The sequence below is a fragment of the Apium graveolens genome, chromosome 3 (genome assembly GCF_009905375.1).
Source record: "Apium graveolens cultivar Ventura chromosome 3, ASM990537v1, whole genome shotgun sequence".
Classification (NCBI taxonomy): domain Eukaryota; kingdom Viridiplantae; phylum Streptophyta; class Magnoliopsida; order Apiales; family Apiaceae; genus Apium; species Apium graveolens.
The window spans coordinates 279,291,973-279,316,201 of record NC_133649.1 but is presented as its reverse complement, the minus strand read 5'-3'; the positions used below and the strand labels follow the sequence as shown (position 1 = coordinate 279,316,201).

The 24,229-nt window shown below is 37.1% G+C and overlaps 2 protein-coding genes and 1 non-coding gene across 3 annotated transcripts; all 3 read left to right on the top strand.

Moving 5' to 3' along the window:
- The first annotated feature begins 1,387 nt into the window (after positions 1-1,387).
- Positions 1,388-1,494, top strand: LOC141716512 (small nucleolar RNA R71). The gene has a single exon (XR_012573219.1). It is a non-coding gene; the product is annotated as a small nucleolar RNA R71 (small nucleolar RNA).
- A 12,418-nt stretch (positions 1,495-13,912) lies between these two features.
- On the top strand, positions 13,913-19,387 carry LOC141713429 (1-acylglycerol-3-phosphate O-acyltransferase-like). Its single transcript, XM_074516852.1, has 9 exons — positions 13,913-14,300; positions 15,318-15,554; positions 17,024-17,070; positions 17,235-17,353; positions 17,454-17,611; positions 17,703-17,812; positions 17,886-17,985; positions 18,726-18,849; positions 19,029-19,387. Exons 1-9 carry the CDS (start codon positions 14,077-14,079, stop codon positions 19,152-19,154), a joined length of 1,245 nt encoding a protein of 414 aa, XP_074372953.1. The 5' UTR covers positions 13,913-14,076; the 3' UTR covers positions 19,155-19,387.
- Positions 19,388-20,234: 847 nt separating this feature from the next.
- Positions 20,235-24,225, top strand: LOC141713428 (protein ACCUMULATION AND REPLICATION OF CHLOROPLASTS 6, chloroplastic). The gene is made up of 6 exons (XM_074516851.1): positions 20,235-20,818; positions 20,996-21,220; positions 21,917-22,177; positions 22,339-23,305; positions 23,436-23,569; positions 23,765-24,225. Exons 1-6 carry the CDS (start codon positions 20,306-20,308, stop codon positions 24,053-24,055), a joined length of 2,391 nt encoding a protein of 796 aa, XP_074372952.1. The 5' UTR covers positions 20,235-20,305; the 3' UTR covers positions 24,056-24,225.
- Positions 24,226-24,229: the final 4 nt, after the last annotated feature.

The following is a 24,229-nucleotide window of genomic DNA, read 5'->3' as shown; positions in this document are numbered from 1 at the left end:
ATTACAAAATCAGCCGGAAAGATGAGTTTATCCACCTTGACCAAACCATCATCAATAATGCCTCGTGGATATGTAATAGAACGATTGGCCAACTACAAGGTCATATAAGTCGGCTTTGGATCAGGTAAGTCCAACTTTTTGAAGATTGACAAAGGCTCTCAAGTCAGATAAATATTTGTCAAATGACACTTTTCCAATGGTGCAAGGAATAGTGAAGTTTCCAGGATCTTTAAACTTCGGAGGCAACTTATGTTGCAGCACAACACTGCATTCCTCTGTGAGAGCAATTATCTCTAAGTCATCAAGCTTCACTTTTCGAGAAAGTATACCTTTCATAAACTTTGCATAACTAGGCATTTGTTCAAGAGCTTCAGCGAAAGGTATGTTGATATGAAGTTTCTTGAATACCTCCAAAAACTTTTCAAACTGCTTATCCAGCTTTTTCTTCTGCAGCCTCTTAGGAAAGGGAGGTGGAGGATAGATCTGTTTCTCCCCTGTATTACCCTCAGGAGGAGTGTGTTCAATAGTAGTCTTCCTTGGTTCCACTTCAGCTTCCTTCTGCATTTTTTCTTCTTCAGCCACAGCTTCTTCATTCGAAACTTGAGAGTGTTCGGGATTTGCAACCTTCCCAGACCTCAATGTAATTGCCTTTACCTGCTCCTTAGCTTCCCTCCTTCCTGGCACTTCAGTGTCACTAGGGAGTGTACCAGGTTGACGATTTAGCAAGGCATTTCCAATATGCCCAATTTGATTTTCCAAGGTCTTGATAGAAACCGCTTGGCTCTTGCACATGAGCCTCAACTCCTCCAATTCAGATTTTTCATTAGACTGTTGCAGCTGGTATTGTTGTCTTGGTGCATATTGCGGTTACTGAAAACCAGGAGGGTTGTACTGCTTTGCTGGATACTGCTGATAAGGCTGTTGAACCGCATTCTGAGTATTACTTCAGCTAAAGTTAGGATGATTGCGGTTGTTAGGATGATAGGTGGCTGGCACAAGTTACTGCGACCTCTGAAAGTTGCTCACGAACTGAGCTGATTCACTAGAAATAGCACACTGCTCCGTCTCATGGGCACCAGCATAAAGCTCACAAACACTAATGATCTGATTAACTCCATAATTAGCCAAAGAATCCACCTTCATTGTCAAAGCCTTAATCTGAGCAGCTATAGCAGTAGCGGTATCTAATTCCAGAATTCCTACTACCTTATCTTGAGATAGTCTATAAGTAGGATTCTGGTATTCATTAGCAGCCATCAGTTCAATCAATTCATAAGCTTTATCGTAGCTTTTAGCCCACAGGGCTCCTCCTGATTCTGCATCAAGCATGGGTCTAGAAGTAGCACCCAATCCATTATAGAAACAGTTAATGATCATCCAGTCAGGCATCCCATGATGAGGACACTTCCTAAACATCTCCTTATAGCGATCCCAAGCCTCACGTAAAGATTCTCCAGATTGCTGAGCAGATTGAGTAAGTGCATTTCTGATTACAACAGTCTTCGCCATAGGAAAGAATTTAGTTAAGAATTTTTTAGCAAGATCCTCTCATTTGGTAATAGACCCTGGTGGCAGAGAATGTAAACAACACTTAGCTTTATCCCGCAGAGAGAATGGGAAAAGCCTCAACTTAATAGCATCTTCAGAAACTCCATTGAACTTGAAAGTGTCGCAGATCTCGATGAAATCTCTGATGTGCATGTTGGGGTCTTCTATCGGAGAACTCCCAAACTGAACTGAGTTATGTATCATCTGAATCATGCTCGACTTGATCTCAAAGCTATTAGCCAAGATGGTTGGTCGAACAATGCTAGACTGAATATCATTGATCTTCGGTTGAGAGTAGTCCATTAAAGCTTTTGGATTTGCCTATGGTTCTCCCATTGCAATAAGAACCTCTTCTTCTCTCTCAACTAAGATCTCTTCTTCAACTTTCTCCTCGACTACAACTTCTTCCTTAGCTTGATCAAGTGTTCTCTTACGAGACCGAGAATGTGTATGCATACTCGCTCGCTAGAGTACCTGAAACACGACAAAGAATTTAGTAAGTAATAATGTCCAAGTCACTGAACTTTAACGGCCAATGATGACAAACATATAAACTAAAAATTAACACCGATATCCCCAGCAGCGGCACCAAAAACTTGTTAGAGCTGAAACACGCGCTAATATTCACGCAAGTATACGCGATCGCAAGTAATATAGAATAAATTCTAGTTCGTTCCCACAGGTATTAGTTTAGGTTAATTCCAATCAATGTATCTATGTAACACTGGTATGGTTATTATCCAATGCTAAGACAAATAACAAATTGAGGTTGTTTATAACTAAAATTACCTAAGGGATTATAGTAAAGAACATTAACTAAGAGAGTAAAAAGAGTTGAATACTATATGACACAAATATGGGATTCTAACTTCATTAAAGACTTCATTCAATAGCCTTTTCATTCTTAACCTTAGCATGTAATGGTGATGACACTAATCAGATAACACAAAACTGATAAACGCCAACTTTCGTTGTACGAAGACCATACTACCGGACATCCACAAAAGAGATAGAAGCTGAATAAACATCAATTATATTGAGACCCTATATGTCTATAAAATTTGACAACATAATGGTTTAATGCACAAGTTATCTATCGTGATTATATAGGGCATGTAAGATGGTTAAAATTACCTACGAATCATGCATAACAATTACATGAACATATGCTAGCATGCCAAAATCTAAATCCTTAAACTCACTTTCGCTTCATTAAAGATTAACACACCATCTTATAAGTTTGTGACACTCATAAGACGAATAAGCACAACCAATACTAGGTTATCATACAATCACCACACAGTAAGGCATCGTAACAAATTAACTAAAGAAATCCATAAATAAATCCGTTAGAACCCTACGATAATGATTAGCCCATAATCGGACTCATCATCAACGTGGGTTTCGATGAAAGCATGGTATAATAAACGTAGTTTTTATACTGAATAAATAATAAACCAAGTACGAAACAAGAGTATAGGTTCACGAATAAGAAAACTAGCATCCAAAGTTACAACTTAAAATAAAGACTCACAAGTATAAATTAGATCCTCTTCGCCTTGGTTGAATTCTGGTCTACGGTCTTCTTACGCCTTCTCCTTAAGCTCTAGACGTCTCGTTATGAAAAACGACCTTTAATTATGTATATAAAGCAGCCCATGCAGATTAGAAGTCCAACGGATCAAAATTCCAGAAGAAACAGGATTTAATTTTCCCGAACCTAGCGCGGTCGCGCGCTTCACCAGCGCGGGTGCGCTGACATTCTGCTCTTTGGGCGCGAGCGCGCGCTACTACAGCGCGGGCGTGCCGTCTCTCTGGAAAAATTTCTGACTTCTTCTTTTCTTGTTGGTTTGAGCTTGACTTTTAACGAGCAATCTCCCCGACACATTCCTAGCATCATATTAGCATCAAAATAATGCCAATTCACATGTATTCCTGATAAATACTTGAAATGCAAAACACTACAAAAACACGTTAAAACGCTAACAACTTGAGTACAAATCATCAATTCAAAGCTTTACGGAGTGTTATAAAGTGTCATAAATGCCACTCAACAAAAGGTTCTTTCAATAGGGAGATTTGGTTCTGAGGAAGATTGAGCAGGATTAGGGGAGAGAGGAAAGCTAGCCCCTAACTGGGAAGGACCTTATAAGGTCAGGAAGATATTAGGACGAGGATCCTACAAGTTAGAGACCATGAATGGTGATGAAGTGCCTCGCACTTGACATGCTTCAAACCTGAAGGTTTATTATGTTTAGGACATTCACTACATGTTCCTAGTACTTAGTATTAAGTTTATAAATAAGGTCGATGAAACCATCTTATATAAGGGTTGAACCCATTTCTTAGAGATATTATCTATTAGTGTAAGCTTATTTCTATCATCTTGTCTATCAGTTTATTTAAGTACGAGCATCTAAAGAATGCAAGTCCCGAAGGACCAAATGCCGAAAATAAAAGACAAGTATGAAATGGAACTAAATAAGTTGCATAGATAAGGATCCCGAAGGATCATAAGGATCCCGAAGGATCATAAGTATGAAAGGCCGGGTCCCTAAGGAATGATTCCTATAATGTTTTTCAAATTCCAAGGAAAAATGCACTTAAATGAAATTCATACACGAAGAAGTATACCTGGTACAAGGCATGAGCCCCCAACATCTCAGCCTCGAGGAGCTTCTCACCAGAAGAGACAAATAGGAGGTCAGGAGGAGTAATGCAATTCTTCAACCACTCAAGGGCGAAGCCCGGACTGCTGATCACGGAGTCATTGGTGGATATACCCCATCTTGGTTCAAAGGGGGTCCTCACATTCCCATCAAAGTCTTGAGTCCTCTTCTGACCAGATCTCGATGCCTCAAGGAATGCAGGAACCTTAGGAATATGGTTGGCCTTCTTAGCTGCATCTCTGGCCATCTTGCCCATAACAACATCGCTCATTTTGGCTTTAGCATCGAGAGCTTCAGTAGCTGAAACAAGAAGGAAAGAAAACAGATCCAAGAATAAACTTGCACAAAGGGGAAATAAGATAAATACCCTCTATAGAGAGGCAGCTAAGGCCAGCTTCAACAAACTTGACTTCTATTACGAACTCCCAATAAGGGGTCTCCCGTCGTCATCAATGAGGAGATCTCGGGCTAGAAGCTCGGCATCCGAAAGGTTAAGAATGAAATGAGAACTATCAATTGGGCTGCTAGAGTCACGTCTGAAGTATGCCCCCAATCTCCATCCTTCCACTCAACAACCACAAACTTCTTGTTCCACTTGTGGTGTGAGTCATTAAGAGAACTGGTGTTCATCATATGAGGATCATGAGCTCTGTGTTGTATCACGACCCAACTAGGTCGATTGAAAGGAGAAGCCTTTATCATGAAAATACTATGGAACATTGTCACACTCAAGGGGATGCCTAAGCCATGACATCTCACTATGAACTGAATAATGAAAGACCACCCGTTAGGGTAAAGCTGGCATGGATTAATCTTGAGTTCAGCTATGAGTCTACGAATGAAAGGGTGCAGGGGAAACCGTAGCCCGAATTTAAGGGTCGCCTTGAGCACAAATAGCCTTTGGTGGCAGAGGTTACAAGCCCACTCACTTGGCTTAGTTTTATAAATCTTTAAGCAGTTGAGCCAGGAGTAACTCGACTTAATCTCCTCGACATCCTTCTCACGGAGCATACTTCTGTGATGAAACGCATCGAAATGGACGGTATTAGGGTACTCGTCCACCCTCTCGTCTAACATACTCTTAAGGCTGTTTGAACAACGGTTAATTGAGAAGGGGGAGACAAGAGTTATACCTTGGAGGGAGCGAAGAGTGGCCCTCTTGTGCAGAGCTTCTTTATGGGGAAAAGAGGACTTGCTAGGACCTTATCTGCTAGACATTCTTGAAGAAATTGAAGAAAGATAAAAGCTTGAGGGAGTTTGAAAATTTGAGAAGTTGAGAAATGAAAGTATGAATGAAAATGAGTACTTCTCATCTTTTTTTATAGGAAAAAGGTCACATGCTACATCAGTTCGTAAGTCTTCCTGGTTCGCGCTAGCAGGTACCTTACTAAAAGAACACCGGAAATGGTGGAGGAGAACAATCAAAAGATAAAAAGGATGACATGATAAACGAATAAAGCGGTGCAGGACATCGCTTATCGTATTAGTCCTCCGAGAAAAGCCTGGCCAAAACTAAATACAAGTCATTAGTCTTAACTAAAGGACGATTATGTTAATCGCCATGATTAGCAAAACTAGTAAAGATTAAGACAAAATTAGCTTTTCAGTTGCACTCACGAATACGAGAACAACACGTTCTCCTCCTGACGGATCAGACTACCCTGCAGGAGACTCCCAAGGTCCATTAAGACCACTCCTGGCTGACCAGCCCACAAATAAAGGATATATGGCCGACCAGGAGCCCTTGTAGTAGAGCCTTGACGGCCACAACTTGTTTCCGTAGTAGCCCTGACCGACCAGCTCACAAATGGAGGGCATATGGCCAACCAGGAGCCCCTGTAGTAGAGCCTTAACAGCCACAACTTGCTTCCATAGTAGTCCTGGCCGACCAGCTCACAAATGGGGGGTATATGGCCGACCAGGAGCATCTGTAGTAGAGCCATGACGGCCACAACTTGCATCTAGAGTAGCCCTGGCCGACCAACCCATAAATGGGGGGCATATGACCGACCAGGAGCCTCCTTAGTAGAGCCATGACGGCCACAACTTGCATCCGAAGTAGCCCCGATCGACCAGCCCACAAATAGGGGCATATGGCCGACCAGGAGCCTCCGTAGTAGAGCCATGACTACCACAACTTGCATCTGGAGTAGCCCTGGCCGACCAGCCCACAAATGGGGGGCATATGGCCGACCAGGAGCCTCCGTAGTAGAGCCATGACGACCACAACTTGCATCCAGAGGAGCCCCGGCTGACCAGCCCACAAGTTGGGGCCTTTTGGCCAACCAGAAGCCTCCATAGCAGAGCCAAGACGACCACAATTTGCCTCCGTAGTGGCCTTGGCCTACCAGACAACAAATTGAGGCCTTTCGGCTTACCAGAAGCTCCTATAGGGGAGCCCTGAGACCTTCAAAAGTTGCTCCGGAGGCCCTCTTGAGAGGCCCTTTGGAAATTTCTCGAAAAGGATAAATCTCACCATAACCAAGTTTTGTGAAGACTAGAACGTCCACGGGAACGGGTTTGTTGAAGGGCATGACATCCTACAAAGGAGGTTTAGACAAATTCAGTGAAGCATAAAACTTCCTATAAGAACAAGTTCAATAGAACACAGAACGTTTAGCAAGAACGAGTACCGAACGTCCACTAGGATGAGTACAGAACGTTCACTGAAGCAGCCGTAGCAGAGTCATGAGAAACTCAAAGGCAACCATGAGATTAATTCCATGGACAACCAAAAGCAATAAGGGCATGACAAGGTATGTAGAAGACTTGAACTCTGAGTGAGAGATTCAAAAAAAAATTGGGGGCAGGCACCCCTGGACAGCACGGAGCAGGAGGACCTGCTCTAGGCCGACCAGGAGGCTCTCCTACAAGTGGCCGAGTAGCCCACAATTAAAGGCATGAGGCCGAGCAGAGCCTCCTACAGCACAAGGTTCTGCTCGACCCCGGTGACCCCCCTACGAAAATTTTGAAAAATTTCGAAAAAATGGAAAAAAATCAGAAAATTTTGATTTTTTTTTAAATTTTCAGGATTTTAATATTAAGCCCAGATTAGGACCGATTAGTGAAATTAAGCCCATATTAGGGTCGATTAGTGTATATTAAGCGTAATTAACCCAAATTAGGGGGAATTAGTGATTCGTATAATGAAATTAGCCCAGATTAGGGCCGTTTAACCCATTCACTCTTATAATTAGTATGAATTAGGGATGATTAGTGTCTCATGCATACTGATTAGTCTTGATTAGCCTCGATTAAGGCCAGTTAGTGATTTCTAGCTTAAATTAGGCTCTTTTAAGCCAAATTAGCAGCTTGTACATGGAAATTAGCCCCGATTAGGGCTGATTAGCCTCGATTAGGGTCAGTTAGCAGCTTTCACCCTATAATTAACCTTGAAGAAGGTTAAGGGGTGATAAACGCTCGCTTTAGCCCCGGATAGGGCCATTTAGTGTTTAACACTATCCAAATAGCCTGTGCAAAGGCCTTAAGTGTGTATACTCGCACTAGCAAGTCGTTGTAAATGTGTAGGTCGCTCCACACTTTATGATAAAAATGACGATACCCATGAAGGGCCGATATCCATGAAAGGCCGACACCTATGAAGGGCCGACACCTATGAAGGGCCGACACCCATGAGGGGCCGATACCCGAGAAGGGCCGAAAGTACCCCGAGTCGCGATTAGACCATTATAACTTCCACGAAAACTCGAGCAGTATTCAATAAAGTTGGGGGGCAAATGATATGGATAGAAAATACATCTTAAAAACACATTAAATGTCGCATTAATTACACTTGGGCTTCTTGTCTGAAGTTGAGTAGAGACATGTCTGGTCCGAGCTTATAGTAGACTCAAGATGGTCAAGTAGACAAGGCCCACCAGCTGAGGTCGTCAAGATCCATGAACACGAGTTGTTCACAGACTAGGCACAATACGGCTGGAAGAGCAGAGACATGTGTTCTAAACAGACTCAAAGTGTAATAACCCCAATTTTTGGAAATTTTTGAAACCCTTATGAATAGTGTTTTTACTGAATGAGAAAACTTTTCATGCCACACTATGTAGGGGTTCTGATATGGATATTCTGAGATTTTATTAGTACTTTATATGGGATATAAGTGTATGTAAAGATCGTCAGAATCCAAATCCGAACACTTTGATTTTTCCCGGAAATCCAATAGATACGGAAAGAATTGAGTATAAGGTAACAGGATAAAAGGATTTAAATTAAAGGATTATAATAGAGGATCATAAAAAGGAATATAATGTATTGAGAAAGGTTAAGGGAACCTAAGTAATAAGATCCCGGGTATGATCCCTCAAACGATAAACGAAAACGAAAGTTAAGCGAACAGTATAACAGATCAACGGTCATTAGGCAAATAATTAGGAAGTTAATCAAAGGGATTAGAGAGGATGATGTCACCCAACCAATGAGAAGAGGACAAGGAGGGGAGGATGACATCATGAGGATGACACAAGCATGATATGGGAAGGAAGGAGATGTGGTGGCTTTTTAACCACACAAAATCAAGGGCAACTAGGTAATTTACTAAAACAAACACAAAAATCAAACCAACCAAGCCAAGCAAATCATTTTTCATCAAAATCAAAAAGAAACCAAGGCATTGTTCTTCATGCTCTCGGCCAAAACAGAACCAGAACACTAAAACTGCTGTATCTCCTTCATTTCTCACTCAAATATTGTGTTCTATAGCTCATTGGAAAGGTATTGAGATGGCCTACAACTCTTGTTCACAAGTCTCGTCCAAATAATCATGGTAAGACCCTCATTTTTACAGTTCTTTAAATCGGACTTTTAGAAACTTCAAAGCCTAACTTTGTGTTCTTGATTTCTTTGGAAAGATCAAGCTTGTAGGAGGCTCCCTAAGGCTTCCTATCAACTTAACACCTCCCAAGGAAGGTATAAACTTCAAACCCTAGCCTTTACTTTATTTGTTAGTAAGTTTAATGGTTGGTGTTGTGAAATGAGAAGCATGGATTGTGATTATTAGTAGTTTGGTTTGATTTGGAAGTATTTTGGTAATTGAAGCTTGATTATAGTTCATAGGTCTTGATTGTGGTTGTTTGAGTTGAAAACCTTGGAGATTATGGACTGATGTGGTATGGTTTAGGTGAAGTTTTGTTGTATTGATGGTTATGAGTTGGTTGGTGGTTAATTGGAGTAGTTTAAACATTGGTAATCGCGTAAACATAGCCATCGTAACGTCCGATTTTCTTTGGACTGTTTTTGTGCATAACATTAGGACCCGAGTACCCCCTGCTAGATTATGACCACTTCCATGTTTAGATAGCTCATGTTACGAGCTTCGTTTTGATATGTAGTTCGTTCGATTCCGATGCACGGTTTAGGAGAAACGACCGTTTCAAGTAACGGCGTTTCGCGAACGAAACTTTTCCCCTCGCCTTACTTTGAAACATAGGTTAAAGACCAAAAAGGGTTAATTAATGTATGAAACATTTATGGTAAGTGTGTTAGGCAGTTGGTAAGACACTCGCGAAGGAATCGCCTTAAAACTCGTAAAGGTTAAATTATTAAAAATGGTGGAGCCGAGGGTACTCGAGTGACTTAAGAGAATCAGTAAGCGCAAAACAAGCGTTAGAGTCTAAGTTAGTTAAAGTATAGATTTACAAGTGACTTTGGTTTAATTCCAACTTACTTGTTGTTTATAGGTTACCAGACTCGTCCCGAGCCATTCGTAACCCCCAGTCGCTCAGGCAAGTTTTCTACCCGTTATACTGTTGTTGTGATGTAAATATATGTATATGCATTATCTTGTGATAAGTGCATGATTGTTATTAGCAAATTTTGCGATATATTGGAGCATGCTGATATGGTATATATGCATGTCTGTTTCGTAATCTTGATATATATCTGTTGATTCAATTGATTCAGTTGATAATACTTATGCTAGAGGATAGCGGTAATTTGCATATACCCTTAGTATAGGGACCCAAAGGTGAAAATATTTTCTAAAACCGGGAGTCGAGGATCCCGAGTAGGTTTTGTATATATGGATATATATATATACTTATATATATATATGGTCATAGTTTTCAAAACTATTAATCGAATAAGGCTTATTCGATAACTTTAGCTTTATTTTATTATTGAATATTATTTCGAATATTATTCGAAGGCGTATGACTCCTTTATATTAAATGAATATTATTTTGAATATTCATTCGAGGACTTATGACTCCTTTTATTTTATTATCTGAATATTATTTGAATATTCATTCGAGGGCTTATGACTCAGTTTATATTATTTAATGAATATTATTTGAATATTCATTTGAGGATCTATGACTCCGATTATTTGCTGAGATATATTCTATATTTTATTAAAGAATAAGGTGTCAATAATCAAACTTATTTTCGATTATTCAAATAAAGATAGTACTTTCATATAAGTATATCTTTGGTTATTTGATATCCATTTCAAGTATAAGTTGTAATACTTCTACTTCAATTATTTTTATAAAGATTATTCTTTATGGGAATATTATTTAAATAATAATATTCAGTCATTTTCTAAATATTCTGGGGACTGATTTACTTCATTAAATCAGCTTTACTCCAAACACTCTATAAAGTGTTTTCAAGTCTTCAAAATGATTTTTAAAAGTTAGAGCGGATCCCAAAACTCATTTTTATATTTAAGATCTTCCTTTTTAAGGGGATTTAAATACTCGCTCAAAACCTGAGGGATCCGGCTCTGTGGTGTGTTTTATATTCGCAACAAGGTTGCTGTTTTGATAAATGAATTGATTACTTACCCAACACTCGGGAAGTAAAATTCTTGGAACAAGTTAATCCATTAACAGGCATCGCCTGGGAAATATCGGTGAGTTCTCCTTTCCAAATAGATACGACTTCTTGGTGGAGCCGTATCAACAAGTTTCTACTTGGGGAAAGTGGGGACGAGCTTTACGTTTCAGAGTCATGGATTTCATCTGAACTAGGAGTGGCGTAAGTGGCCGAGTAGCGCCGGCCCAGCCTTATTATATTGGCCCAAATGGCCTGGAAGTTCCGCTAAGGCGGTCCATTCCTTAGGAGTTCAGTGTTCGGTTGACAAGTAAATCCGACAGGTTCTCCTCTACATGTAGAAAATGGTGGGGTTGTACTACTACGACTGATCATCGTGAGTGGTCTTCCTGGCGCGGCAAACTCCCGTAATGAGTTCATCATCCAATTGGATAATTTCTGTAACACTACCCAGAGCACTTCGATAGAAAGGCTACGGTTGGGCGATTGTTGAGTGTTGGCAGGGTCAAGTTTTCAAAATGATGTTTCCATCAAATGAAGTATCTCGTAACTTCATTTTATTTTGATGATATTTTAAAGATTTAATCTATTCAAATCTGGTCTTGTAGTCTCATCTACGTGATGAACTTTTGAAACTAATTATAACTTGAACGGTGGTAGTTCAAGTAGTATTTGGAAAAGATATAAGTATATTGGAGTATCTTGTAACTTCATCTTTTAAACTTATATCTAGTAAATGATTATCTTATGCATGACAAAGATTTTCAGAAAAAAACGTTGAGACAAGGTTAGATATATGAGATCACCTTGCAACAATATTTTTATACAGTTATAAACTGGAACTCTGTGTATATTATGTATGGAAGAGGACTTCCAAGATTTTGAAAAGTATATATGTATATATACTGAATATTTTGCGACTTCATCGCATTAAGATATCAACTTGGTTCATTTCTTTTGACCAAGACTTTCATGAGTACTATGAGAAGGCTCATATACTATTAATCATTATACATATTATTTTGGTGGGCTTGTTGCTCACCCTTGCTTTCTTCTTTCATCACACAACAACAGATAGAAAAGATGAACAGAACCAAGCTCCTGATTCACAAGCGATTAGGAGACGTTCCGCAGTTTTCTAGAAGCATTGATGTCGCCGTAGCTGAGGTAGGAACTACCAATAGGCTAGGCTTTCAACTTTTGATGTACCAGATTTATTTATATTTATGAATTGTAATAATGGCAAAGAAATGTAAATTTATTCAGAAAACCTTTTAAGGTGTATTGGCAGATAATTGTGGAATAAAATGACTTGTGGTTATTTTTGGATGTTCATCTCTGAGACTATAACGTGTGGTGTGTGTGTTTATTGTGGGGTCACAGTACAGAGTAGTTGAGTAATTATTAAGATTGGGTGTTATTAAGGGAAATGGAACTCGTGACGACCCGGATCCCCGACCCCGGATCTGGGGGTGTTACACAAAGTCCTACACAGAAGGTTTTGGAGTTCCTTCCTTTACAGGACTCCCAATTACCATCTAAGTTGGAGACTTGTCCATCAAGTCTCCGAACAAATGTCTAACCCTAGACTCACCTCTATATAAAGGGCTCTACCCCTCAACTTAGAACTAAATTTTTGGATTGATTCTCTACAACACAGAGATGCGTAGGCATCTTGCAAGGACCGAAAATCCCGAACGCAAGATCAACCATTAAAGCTCGAAACTCACAAATCCTAGAATTAAATGTTAACACACTCAGCTGTTTATTCCACAACACATGTGTTTCAAACATTGACAATATAATTTTTATTTGTGAGGTCACATGTATAAACGCTTAAACCGTATATTATTAGTATAAAACTATTAATTACAAATGGGAGAAGTTAAGATTTAGGAAAAATTTAACTTGTTTTGAATTTTTTTTCATTCTCTTAAGTACATAAATAATAATATAATAAAGTGGAAAGAGAATTTAAATTAGTTTTTTAATAGTGCACGTCAAAATCATAATTTTAAAATATTCAATTAAAAATTCAAGGGTGTAAATATTACATAGAACCTTTATGCTATGATTGAGTCGACAAAAAGTATTATTATAAAGAAGTTATTCTTTAGTATATGTTGACATATAAATTTTGAGTTTAAAAATTAATTAAAAAAATATTATATATCTTGAATACATGAATTTAAAAGATATCATAATTTTTTAAGACAAATTATGTAATATAATATAAAATACATGAATTATTTGAACAAATTGAGAATAAGCTGATCATATGACGCTCAAACTAATGATGCAGTGTTAATCAAAACGATATATCATTCAATAAATATTTTAAATCATCTTTCATATTTATTTATGTAAGAATATATATATATATATAATTTTAAGTATTTTTATTTTTATATAGAATAAAATTAAGTAAGGATGTACCTATAAAAAATATTGAATATTAAAATATAGAGGTTATTTTTAATTATAACTAGCCCAACTCGGACAGTAATTTTTTATTATAATAAAGTGATTTTTACTATATAATATTTTTATTATAATAAAGAGATTATTACTATATAGTATTTTTAAAATAGAGGTTCTACTGTCTATAAAAGTAAGCAAGTATAAAAAAAATTCAAATAATTTTATTAGTTGAATCGACTATTTTATAATAAAAAGTAATCATTTAATCACATTATATTAAAAAATTATAAATATTACATAAAAAATTTCTACAATTAAATTTTAACTTAAAGTGACTTTTCGTCGCAGTTATTTACGGTAGGAAAGAAGTAAAGAACGAAAAAGTGAACCGAAACAAGGTGGATGACCTTACGTCACTACAAACGTCACTAGAAATATTAAAATTAAAATAATACTATATATTAAAAAAGAATGAAAAAGGATGCGAGTCCATTGAAATCACATCTCTTGCATTTCTTCGAAGTTTCGTTATTTGTTTGTTAAATGTGTGTAATTCGACCGCCTAGCACCACCGTACAATCATCGCCAAGCCAAACAACAAATTGAAAGGGTGTTGGATAAAAGTTAATAGTAAAGTGAAACAAATCGTATGAAACTTGGGCCAAGGCTTATTAGGAATAATCGTACTAGTAGTAGTTATCAATTCAAATCATCATCGGCCGCGGCTGCTATGGCGGAAGAAATTAGCTCCCCCTCTACAGTAACAACCACGACGACCAAGAAATCGTCCAAGTGGCCTTCGCTTCTACGCTGGATCCCTACCTCCACCGATCACATCATCGCCGCTGAGAAACGCCTTCTTTCTCTTATTAAGTATAATTCTCTCTCTCTCTCTCTCTCCCTCCCTCCCTCTCCCCCTCTCTCCCCCTCTCTACACATATTGTATTTTGCCTTTTGTGTATTGTATCATTTTATGTTTATGAATTTACAATTACGGTTTTTCTATGGTAATTTCATAAATTTAACCCAATCAACTATTTAATGATGATGGACCCCTACATATATAAAATCTCCGCCAATCAAAATGAGACAATTTTATACTCCCTCCGGCCCCTCATTTCTTTACATTTTTCTTCACATGCTCGACACGTATTTTAATGCAATTATAAAGTATAATTCTATAAATTATTTTTAAAATTTTCTTTTTTTATAAAAATTTGAACATTAAATTATTATTTAGAAGAAAAAAAAATTAAATTTTTTTTATACAACTACATTTAATAAGAGCATTAAAGTGCGTATCGAGTCTTCGTAAAGAATTGAGGCAGACGAAGGTAGTAATTTTTAGTACTTAGTGGGCACACAAAAGAAAATTCCTTGCAATTATAGTCAATACTCAATATGCACTGCAGATGTCTACTTTGGCAAACATGCTTTTCAAACCTCTCGAAATCGATAATCAAGTATACATAGATGTCTAATAGGATCATGATATAGTTTGAACAGAGAGCTTTAGTAACTTATAATTATGTGCATAAGATCATGAAGTTACACACAAATTCCACTACTAATACATTTATGAAATTAAATTTAATTGAGATTAGAGTTTGGGGACTAATGCATTCCTTCTGGATCCATCTACTTTGTTTCAACCACCAAGTTTCCTCCTTTTTCTACTTCGGCTGCATCCTAACAACGGATAAAGAGTGAAATATTAGTTTTATGTGTTTTATTAAAATTTTGAGGACCTCATAGTTGGAGATGTAGTTTCATTGCCAGCATTGCATATTAAATTAGGAAGCATTGAATTGTGATGAAATACACTTTGTTTGACATCCTGCTTCGTAAAATAAAACTCTGAATTCTAATATATGTTTGAATAAATATCAGGACTCCATACACTCAGGAAAACGTTAATATAGGGTCTGGACCACCTGGATCTAAAGTCAGATGGTTTCGCTCCACAAGCAATGAATCTAGATTCATCAATACAGTCACTTTTGATAGCAAAGAGGATTCTCCCACACTTGTGATGGTACATGGATATGGTGCTTCTCAGGGTTTTTTCTTTAGAAACTTTGATTTTCTTGCCAAGCATTTCAAAGTTATCGCTATTGATCAGCTCGGGTGAGTCTGTTGACAAATGCCAACTTAGTTCATGCTACATTACTTGTTAAATCAGTTGTATTACAATATTTCTTGTGCCTTGTGTCACTAGTCATGCTATTATGATATCCTTAGTGAGACAAATTCTAGATTTCAAAGCCAAACATGTTTTCCCTATCCGTGAACCAGTATTTAACAATAGGGCGAGGTTAAGAAAAGGGTTGAAAAAAATGGATGATGGAACCATTTAGAGGTAACACACAAAATTCTTTTACGAACTCAGGATACTGTCAACAAGAAGAATGCAATGCTAAATAATTCATGGCTAATTACCAAGATTGTTAAACACGATCAATTTGTAGGCGAACCCCACCAATCTCTAAGGAACAATCCTGAGAGTAGTTCTCCAACAAAGAAGCAGCGTAGATAGATACTTCTGAACAATTGTTGTGTCTATAACGAACAAGACCAATTTGGTCAACCAACAATCTCAGTGTCCCAATATTATCCTGTACAAGGCAAGAAGTAAATATTAACTGAACAACTGAGTAGAAAAACATATTACAATGTGCACCTTGTGTCTGGCTCATGATTCTCGGTAAAAGTCAACGAGTTACAAGCAAGGACACGGGTGCGGGAGTGCGATTGCGTAGTGCGGGAATACTGGAATTCGACAAATATGTAGGGGGGCACAGCATATATAAATAAAAAATTCATATATATTTCATGTTAATCATATTAAAACCTATTAAGAAAACCAAAAATTGCATGAAAAATGAAACAAATGTATAATCTTTAAGCTAAGACACAAAAATACCAGTACAATCTTTTAGTTTATGAAAAATGAATATGAGAATTGACACTTCTGTGATAACTAAAAGATATGGATATGTAATTTGGGGAAAGTAGTTTGATGACATAGATTTGGACTACAATTTCTGAAAATAAAATTTCAAATTAGTATACCGGAAGAGTCCGCGTGTCCAATACGGGGATACGTATGTCCGAGTATCCGACACGGACTCGGCAGGTAATCCAAGTGTCCCTGCTTCTTATTGAGCAATGGATAATGACATTCATTATAGACCTTTTTGACTACTCTGGATTACTGCAATTTTGAAGTCTCAATGCCCTTCGACATCCCATTTTCTTTTTAAGTATTGGAATAATAAACCGAATTGAAACTTTCGATTTTACTTCTTGTTGCTTCAGCATTTTATCCCAGTATAAGGGGTTGTTTGTGTGTGTATTTTGGCACTAGTTGTATGAATTGTTAACTTGAGTGAAATAGTTTTAAGATCGATAAATGTTCTCATGTGACCAATACTATAGCTTTACAATCTAGCTTTCATCCATTTAAGTGGTTGTGCCTCGTTGAAATGCTATATGAGTATATTTGTAGAAATTGTTCCTCTGGAAAGACCTGTTCAGGGCCAAAGGTGTTTGTATCTGAATGCAATAGTTATCTCACCTTGTTTTTATTGGTGCAGTTGGGGCGGATCGAGCAGGCCTGACTTTACATGCAAAAGCACTGAAGGTTGGTCATGTTACAGTAAACTGAATTTTGTATCATTGTAGAGACGCAACCTAATTTCTTGTGCAAATATTATTAACATACTCTAGTTGAGACCTTTGTTAGACTTAAAAAACAGATTTTTTGGAAGCATGTTATTTATAACTATTATCTGTTGTAAAATACAGAAACTGAGGCATGGTTCATTGATTCTCTTGAGGAATGGCGGAAGTCCAAGAATCTTAGCAACTTTATATTACTAGGACATTCGTTTGGAGGGTATGTTGCTGCGAAATATGCTCTCAAGGTAATAGCATTTTGCTTGGTTGAATTTTTAATTTTTTGTAATGTCATATCTGAGGTCCCACGTGATTTCTGATTATTTCCTTCTTCTTTTATACTTATAGCATCCTGAGCACGTAAAACATTTGGTTTTAGTGGGATCTGCGGGGTTTTCACAAGAGTCAGAACAGTCTGAGCGGCTTACCCGCTTCAGGGCAACGTGGAAAGGGGCCATTATAAATCATTTATGGGAGTCTAACTTTACTCCCCAGAAAATAATCAGGTATTTTTATTATTTTTCTTGGTGTAAATATTATTAGCCTCTTTCTATAATTTTGTATACTGATATATCTGTTGGACTTCAAAATGAACAGAGGTTTAGGTCCCTGGGGTCCTGATTTGGTTCGCAAGTATACGACAGCTAGATTTGGTTCATATTCAACTGGAGATGTTTTGACTGAAGACGAGTCCAAATTGTTGACAGGTACACTATATTGAAACTTTTGTGCTGGATTCACTCTAACTATTGGGTTCTAACATTTTTATTTTTATTGAAGATTACGTGTACCATACTCTTGCGGCCAAAGCTAGTGGAGAGCTATGCTTAAAGTATATATTCTCCTTTGGAGCATTTGCCAGGAGTCCTCTCTTGCAGAGGTAACCTCTTATTTAAACAGAATGAAATAGTTATAGTAAGGTGCTTTTTTGTGTCCATTTAACGCTAGCCTGACTCTTGCACATTATATTGGAATAAGAAAATAAATGAGATTTTGAAAGATAAGATAAACCATTGAAAAAACTTTTGTCATAAATATCTGGTTAAAGATTTGCAGGTTTTTTATTATGCCCATTCGTGGTTTGATTTTTTTTTTTTATCTGCATCACCTTACGTGAGTGTTTGGTGAATCTGTTCTAAGATCTGTCAGACTTCCGAAACAAATATGCCTACAGCAGTGCATGATGTATGTGTTTAAAAATATCTGCACATTACATGTTCAACTTGGTCCGAAAACAATCTTTTAGGTGGATATCTTAAACATTATATAGAAGATTCTGCAGACTTGGCCTTAGAAAAATTTTCTAGATCTGTATTATTTTGGCCGTCATATCTAATATTTACGACTCGTACAGATACTTGAAGTTAAAAGATGCCTATTGTGGATATGGTTAGAAAATCAAAGCTAACCTGTTGGCAAATTTACCATATTATATATAGGCAATAAAAATTGCATCATAATTTCTTTGTGCTCTGTGTGATTTTGTTCCAAATATAATTGATTAAGAAAAAAATTAAAGCTCACTGTGAAAGTGGTTTTTGTTGAATTTAAAGAGAGCCATGCAGGATACTGTTAATATTTATAGTAATGTATACAAATTTTCCCACCTCTTCTGTGCAGTGCCTCGGAATGGAAGGTGCCGACCAGCTTTATATATGGTTTTGATGATTGGATGAGTTACCAAGGGGCACAAGAAGCTCGCAAGAATATGAATGTTCCATGCGATATTATTAGAGTCCCTCAGGTCTCTATTCATTTCGCTTCACTTCTTTTGTAGTTTGGTATTATTTATTTACTTATTTATTTTTTGCCAAGATGTAGTTTGGTATTTACCAGTGTATTACCTGTTTTAAAAACTAGCATTGATATTGAAGCTCACGTATAAATAATAAAATTACTGAAAGCATCTTGTTATAATTTCAGGGTGGCCATTTTGTATTCATAGACAATCCAAGTGGTTTCCATTCGGCTGTCTTATATGCTTGTCGCAGGTTCATCTCTTCTGATCCAGATAATTACCAATTCCCTGAAGGTTTGACATCAGCATGAAGGAAATGAGATTCTGGAGAGTCGGGAAATAATGGGTATAGTTAGTAGTATATCATTAGATAGTATCAATTTAAACTATCCAAGAATGTATCTGTTCTGTCTGAAATTTGAAGTTTTACACTGTATATTATCACGGCGACGTTGGCTTTGTACTGTGGTTTGGCTATTAATACTGTGTGTATAGTGAATATTTATTTGGTGTTACAGTAATTAATAAGACATTTCTTCTTACATCCTTGGAAGATGGTTGGCTAAGAGAGTGTCTGGTATATGGTTAATGTGCTGAAATCAAAACCTTAAATTCAATCAATGTAATAGTGTGTAGATAAACAAACATTAAATTCGATCTAGTTAATACTCTTTTATTTATATGATGTTTGACTTTCGTGCACAAATTTCTAAGTGCTTTGACCGGATAGATAAAATAATATTTTTCAAAATTTTTTTTTTTAAATTAAAGTTTTAGTTTTATATTTTTATTCATAAAAAAAGAAAATTAAAAATAATTATTCGAACTATGCGGTCAAAACCCTTAGAAGTGTGTGCATAAAAGTCAAACGTCATATTAAAGGAACATTTCAACTCTTTTCCGTGCCTTAATGTAATATTTTTGGAGAATATATTCTCCACAAGTTTATTTCTGATGTTTATTTTTAATTTTTCGTTTTGATAGGGTGTAAAATGGACTTGGATTACGAGTTTAAGGTTAATTTAAGATTTTTCAAAATAAAAAATAATTTATTTGTATTTTAAAAAAATACTTATTTTTCTATTTTTTTGGAAGATAAATATTTAAGAAAAATACGCCTGTATTTAGGAAATTATATGAGTAAGGATTGTATTTTTAATTATAAAATTTTAAATTTAATTAATAATTACAATTAAATCCACGTATTCACGTTAAAAATCTCTTTATACTCACCGGAGTACGTAGTTAGAAGCACTAAACTTTAAATATTTTTCTTAGAAATCTAAAATCAAATCTTATTGTTAAAATAAATATTAAACAATATATTTGAAATATGTACTATTAATGTGAATTTGTTAATTTAAATAAAAGATTAATGCAGGGATATTTTGTGAGGATTCCATCACTCGCATCATCATCATTTCTCCCTTTGTTTTCTTCCCACTCTTCACTCTTTCCCTAAATGGAAGCTCTAAGCCGCTTAAGCATATCAATATGCTCTCCATCTCTCTTCTCTCCTCTCCTAAACCCCAAAAAACCCACCAAACTCTCCGCCATTAACGGCGGCCACAACCCCAACACCACCAGCTTCTCCGCCAGCAAATGGGCCGACCGTCTCATCTCCGATTTCCAGTTCTTCCCTTCTAATTCAGACCTTCTAGAACCTTCTACACCTTCTCTTTCTTACCCACCTGCTCCCACTTCTCCTGAACGCAATGTGTCTATGCCCATTGATTTTTATAGAGTTTTGGGTGTGGAAACACACTTTTTAGGTGATGGGATTAAAAGGGCTTATGAAGAAAGAGTTAATCAACAACCCCAGTTTGGGTTTAGTGATGATGCTTTGATTAGTAGAAGACAGATTCTTGATGCTGCTTGTCAGACTCTTGTTAATCCTCGGTCTAAAAGAGAGTATAATCAGAGTCTTGCTAATGATGAGTATGATACTATTGTTACTCAAGTCCCTTTTCATAATGTAAGTCTATTCTCTACTTCCTTTTATAGAGAGAGGGAGTGAAGGGGGAGAGAGAGAGAGAGAGAGAGAGATTTAAGTATAGTTTTATGTTAAAATATTGTGCCTTTTGATTATGTAAGATAGGTTTATGTGGTTGGGGAATGTTTAAGGATTAGTAAAGTTTGAATCTTTTTGCAGGTTCCTGGAGCATTATGCTTGTTGCAAGAATCAGGAGAGACTGAAGTTGTTTTACAAGTGGGGGAGAGTTTGTTAAGGGAGAGGCTGCCCAAATCTTTTAAGCAAGATGTTGTCTTGGCTATGGCACTTGCTTATGTTGACTTTTCAAGGACTGCTATGGCCTTATCTCCCCCGGATTTTGTTAGGGGCTGTGAATGTCTTGAGAGGGCATTAAAGTTGTTGCAGGTTAGGTTTTTGAAAGCTCTTTGATTTAAGAGGTTGTCGATCTTTTTTGGTTTAACTAATTTATGAATGAATGAACTTTATGTATGAAACTACTGTTTGACAGTTGGTACTAAGAAATCCTGAGTTACCACTTCCTACTTTGATGAATTGTGTTTACTTTTGTTGTTCAATGTTGCCATGAACACTATTAATAGTATGAAAAAGTCAATATAGTTCTTTAGAGTTCATGATGCATTTGTCAGTCAGTGACATTCAGTTGTTCCAACCAGTATAATGTCAAACACTTGCGTACAGTGCTGATACTGATTTTCTTGTGGCAGTTACGCATTTGTACCCTTACTTCATGCTCATTGTCTTGAGAAAATAGGGTTCTGTCAGTATATGTTAAACACTTAAACTATCTGCTGTCGTAATTGTATTGGATGTGTGGAGCTCTGGATTTTCGTACCCCGAAATTTCATTTACTTCTCTTATTCTTAAGAGATAAGGTGGTGGGAGCATTGAACTGAACTAGTTTATTATTGATTCAGTGATATGATTTAATATCCATTTGGGCATGCATTAGCTTACTCGTCTACCAAACTGAAGCAATAAGATAGATATATCATATCATCATAGCACCTGATATTTCTTGTTTTAGGGTGATATATTGTATACCATTTTATGTAAGATTACTGAGCTTGCATCTCCATGCAGGAAGAAGGTGCAAGTAGTCTTGCACCGGATTTACAAGCACAAATTGATGAGACACTGGAGGAGATCAAACCACGTTATGTTTTGGAACTTTTAGCTTTGCCACTTGGTGATGAGTATTTGTCAAAGAGGGCAGAGGGTCTTCAAGGTGTGCGCAATATTTTGTGGGCTGTCGGAGGTGGTGGTGCAACTGCTGTTTCTGGAGGATTTACCCGTGAAGATTTTATGAATGAAGCCTTTTTATATATGACTGCAGCTGAGCAGGTGACACCATTGTTAGTTTTATGTTGAATTAGAAGTTTCCTTCTATGTTGTAAATTCACCTGTTATACATTTAATCATTTTTCATTTCATTTTTTTTAATTATATACATGTACGTTCTCTGTTGATATTTCCCTTTACCCCTTCTTTTGTAACTGTTCAAGGTTGATCTCTTTGTTGCTACACCAAGCAACATACCAGCACAGAGCTTTGAAGTTTATGGAGTTGCACTTGCACTTGTTGCTCAAGCCTTTTTAGGTAAAAAACCTCACCTCATACGAGATGCTGATAACCTGTTTCAACAACTCCAGCAAACCAAGGTAACAGCTTTAGGGAACTCTATATCTTTCTATACCGATAAACAAAATTGCGAGATTGATTTTGCACTGGAGAGAGGTCTCTGCTCACTTCTTGTGGGAGAAGTTGACGAGTGTTGCTCGTGGTTGGGATTAGACAGTGAGAACTCACCTTATAGAGATCCGTCAATAGTTACCTTTGTGACTGAAAATTCTATTGTGGACAGTGAAATTGATCTCCTTCCTGGACTTTGTAAGCTATTGGAAACGTGGTTGATGGAAGTGGTCTTTCCTAGATTTAGAGAAACCGATAATATTGTGTTCAAACTGCGGGATTATTACGATGAACCCACCGTCCTTAGATATTTAGAAAGGCTAGAAAGAGTGGGTGGTTCACCGTTAGCTGCTGCGGCAGCCATAGCAAGAATTGGAGCCGAAGCTACTGCAGTGCTTGACAGTGTAAAGGTTAGTGTTATCCAAGCATTGCAGAAGGTTTTTCCTCTTGGTCCTGGGGAAGCAACTGTGAGACGTCAAGGTAATGGGGCGGTAAGCAGTTCTGAGTATACACTTGAGTCGGAAGAGTATGGAGGTCAGCGTGATCCAGATAATTCTGCCTATATAATCAGCAATTTAGAGGAAGATAGGCCTGATGATTTACTCGAACAGGAAATGATGACTTACAGAATAAAAGATGCAAGTGTGAAGATCATGGTTGCTGGCGTAGTAGTTGGAATTTTGACTTTAGCTGGCTTGAAGTTTTTACCATCGAGGAACAAATCTATTGTTTCACATATAGATAAAGGTTCAGCAATGGCTTCTGATGTCAACAATGTTGGTACGATCTGTTTATAATCATTGTTTAATTTGGTTTACACATTCCAGCTTTGGGCATACTTTATAATCATCCCTAGAATATATTCTGCATTAAATCATCATTCAAGTTAAATGCACATTCTGTTCTGTAGGTTCTTCCATAGGCGAAAATTTGGAAGTAATGCCTAGAATGGATGTAAGATTAGCAGAAGGTCTAGTCCGCAAGTGGCAGAATATCAAGTCTCAGGCCCTTGGATGTAACCATTGCTTTGGAAGTTTGTCTGAGGTTAGCAATTCTCTCAAATGATATTGCGGAAAGGCTTTATGTGAATGTTTTTCTATTCAAATATATCATGCGTCCTTGACCATAGAAAAAATGAAATATCGCCTTAATTGTAATTAAGTAATGCGATTAACTTGAATTTTTAATTTATTCTTTGTAAGTTGCTAGCTGGTCTGACAATGAGAATTGAAATATCAGGTGTTGGATGGCCAAATGCTAAAGATTTGGGAAGATCGTGCAATGGAGATTGCACATCATGGTTGGTCCTGGGACTACTCTCTATCAAACCTTAACATTGATAGTGTAACAATTTCATTGGATGGGCGACGTGCCATCGTAGAAGCGACTCTTGAAGAGTCTGCACAACTAACTGATGCAGGCCATCCAGAAAACAATGACTCTTACAATACAACTTACACGACGAGGTACGAGATGGCCTATTCTGCGTCAGGATGGAAAATAACTGAAGGAGCTGTCCTGAAATCATAATTTTCATTAGACAAGTGTAGCTTTCCATGTGTATATGGTTATAACTTTTATAATGCAGTAGTTAGTCATGCAGTTCTTGACGCTCTCTTTTAAACCTGCAACTTGTGAAGTATATTGGGATTACATTCATGATTTTTCGTCAATTATGAAGTTCATAATTTTCATTTTTATCTC

What these genes read in the sequence shown, in the direction of transcription:
- LOC141713429 (XM_074516852.1), top strand. Translation starts at nt 14,077, where the DNA reads ATGAAACTTGGGCCAAGGCTTATTAGGAATAATCGTACTAGTAGTAGT. An exon ending in CGCCTTCTTTCTCTTATTAA is followed by an intron (nt 14,301 to 15,317) that starts GTATAATTCTCT and finishes AATAAATATCAG; the next exon opens with GACTCCATACACTCAGGAAA. An exon ending in TACATGCAAAAGCACTGAAG is followed by an intron (nt 17,071 to 17,234) that starts GTTGGTCATGTT and finishes TGTAAAATACAG; the next exon opens with AAACTGAGGCATGGTTCATT.
- LOC141713428 (XM_074516851.1), top strand. Translation starts at nt 20,306, where the DNA reads ATGGAAGCTCTAAGCCGCTTAAGCATATCAATATGCTCTCCATCTCTC. An exon ending in CTCAAGTCCCTTTTCATAAT is followed by an intron (nt 20,819 to 20,995) that starts GTAAGTCTATTC and finishes ATCTTTTTGCAG; the next exon opens with GTTCCTGGAGCATTATGCTT. An exon ending in TTCTGATGTCAACAATGTTG is followed by an intron (nt 23,306 to 23,435) that starts GTACGATCTGTT and finishes TCTGTTCTGTAG; the next exon opens with GTTCTTCCATAGGCGAAAAT.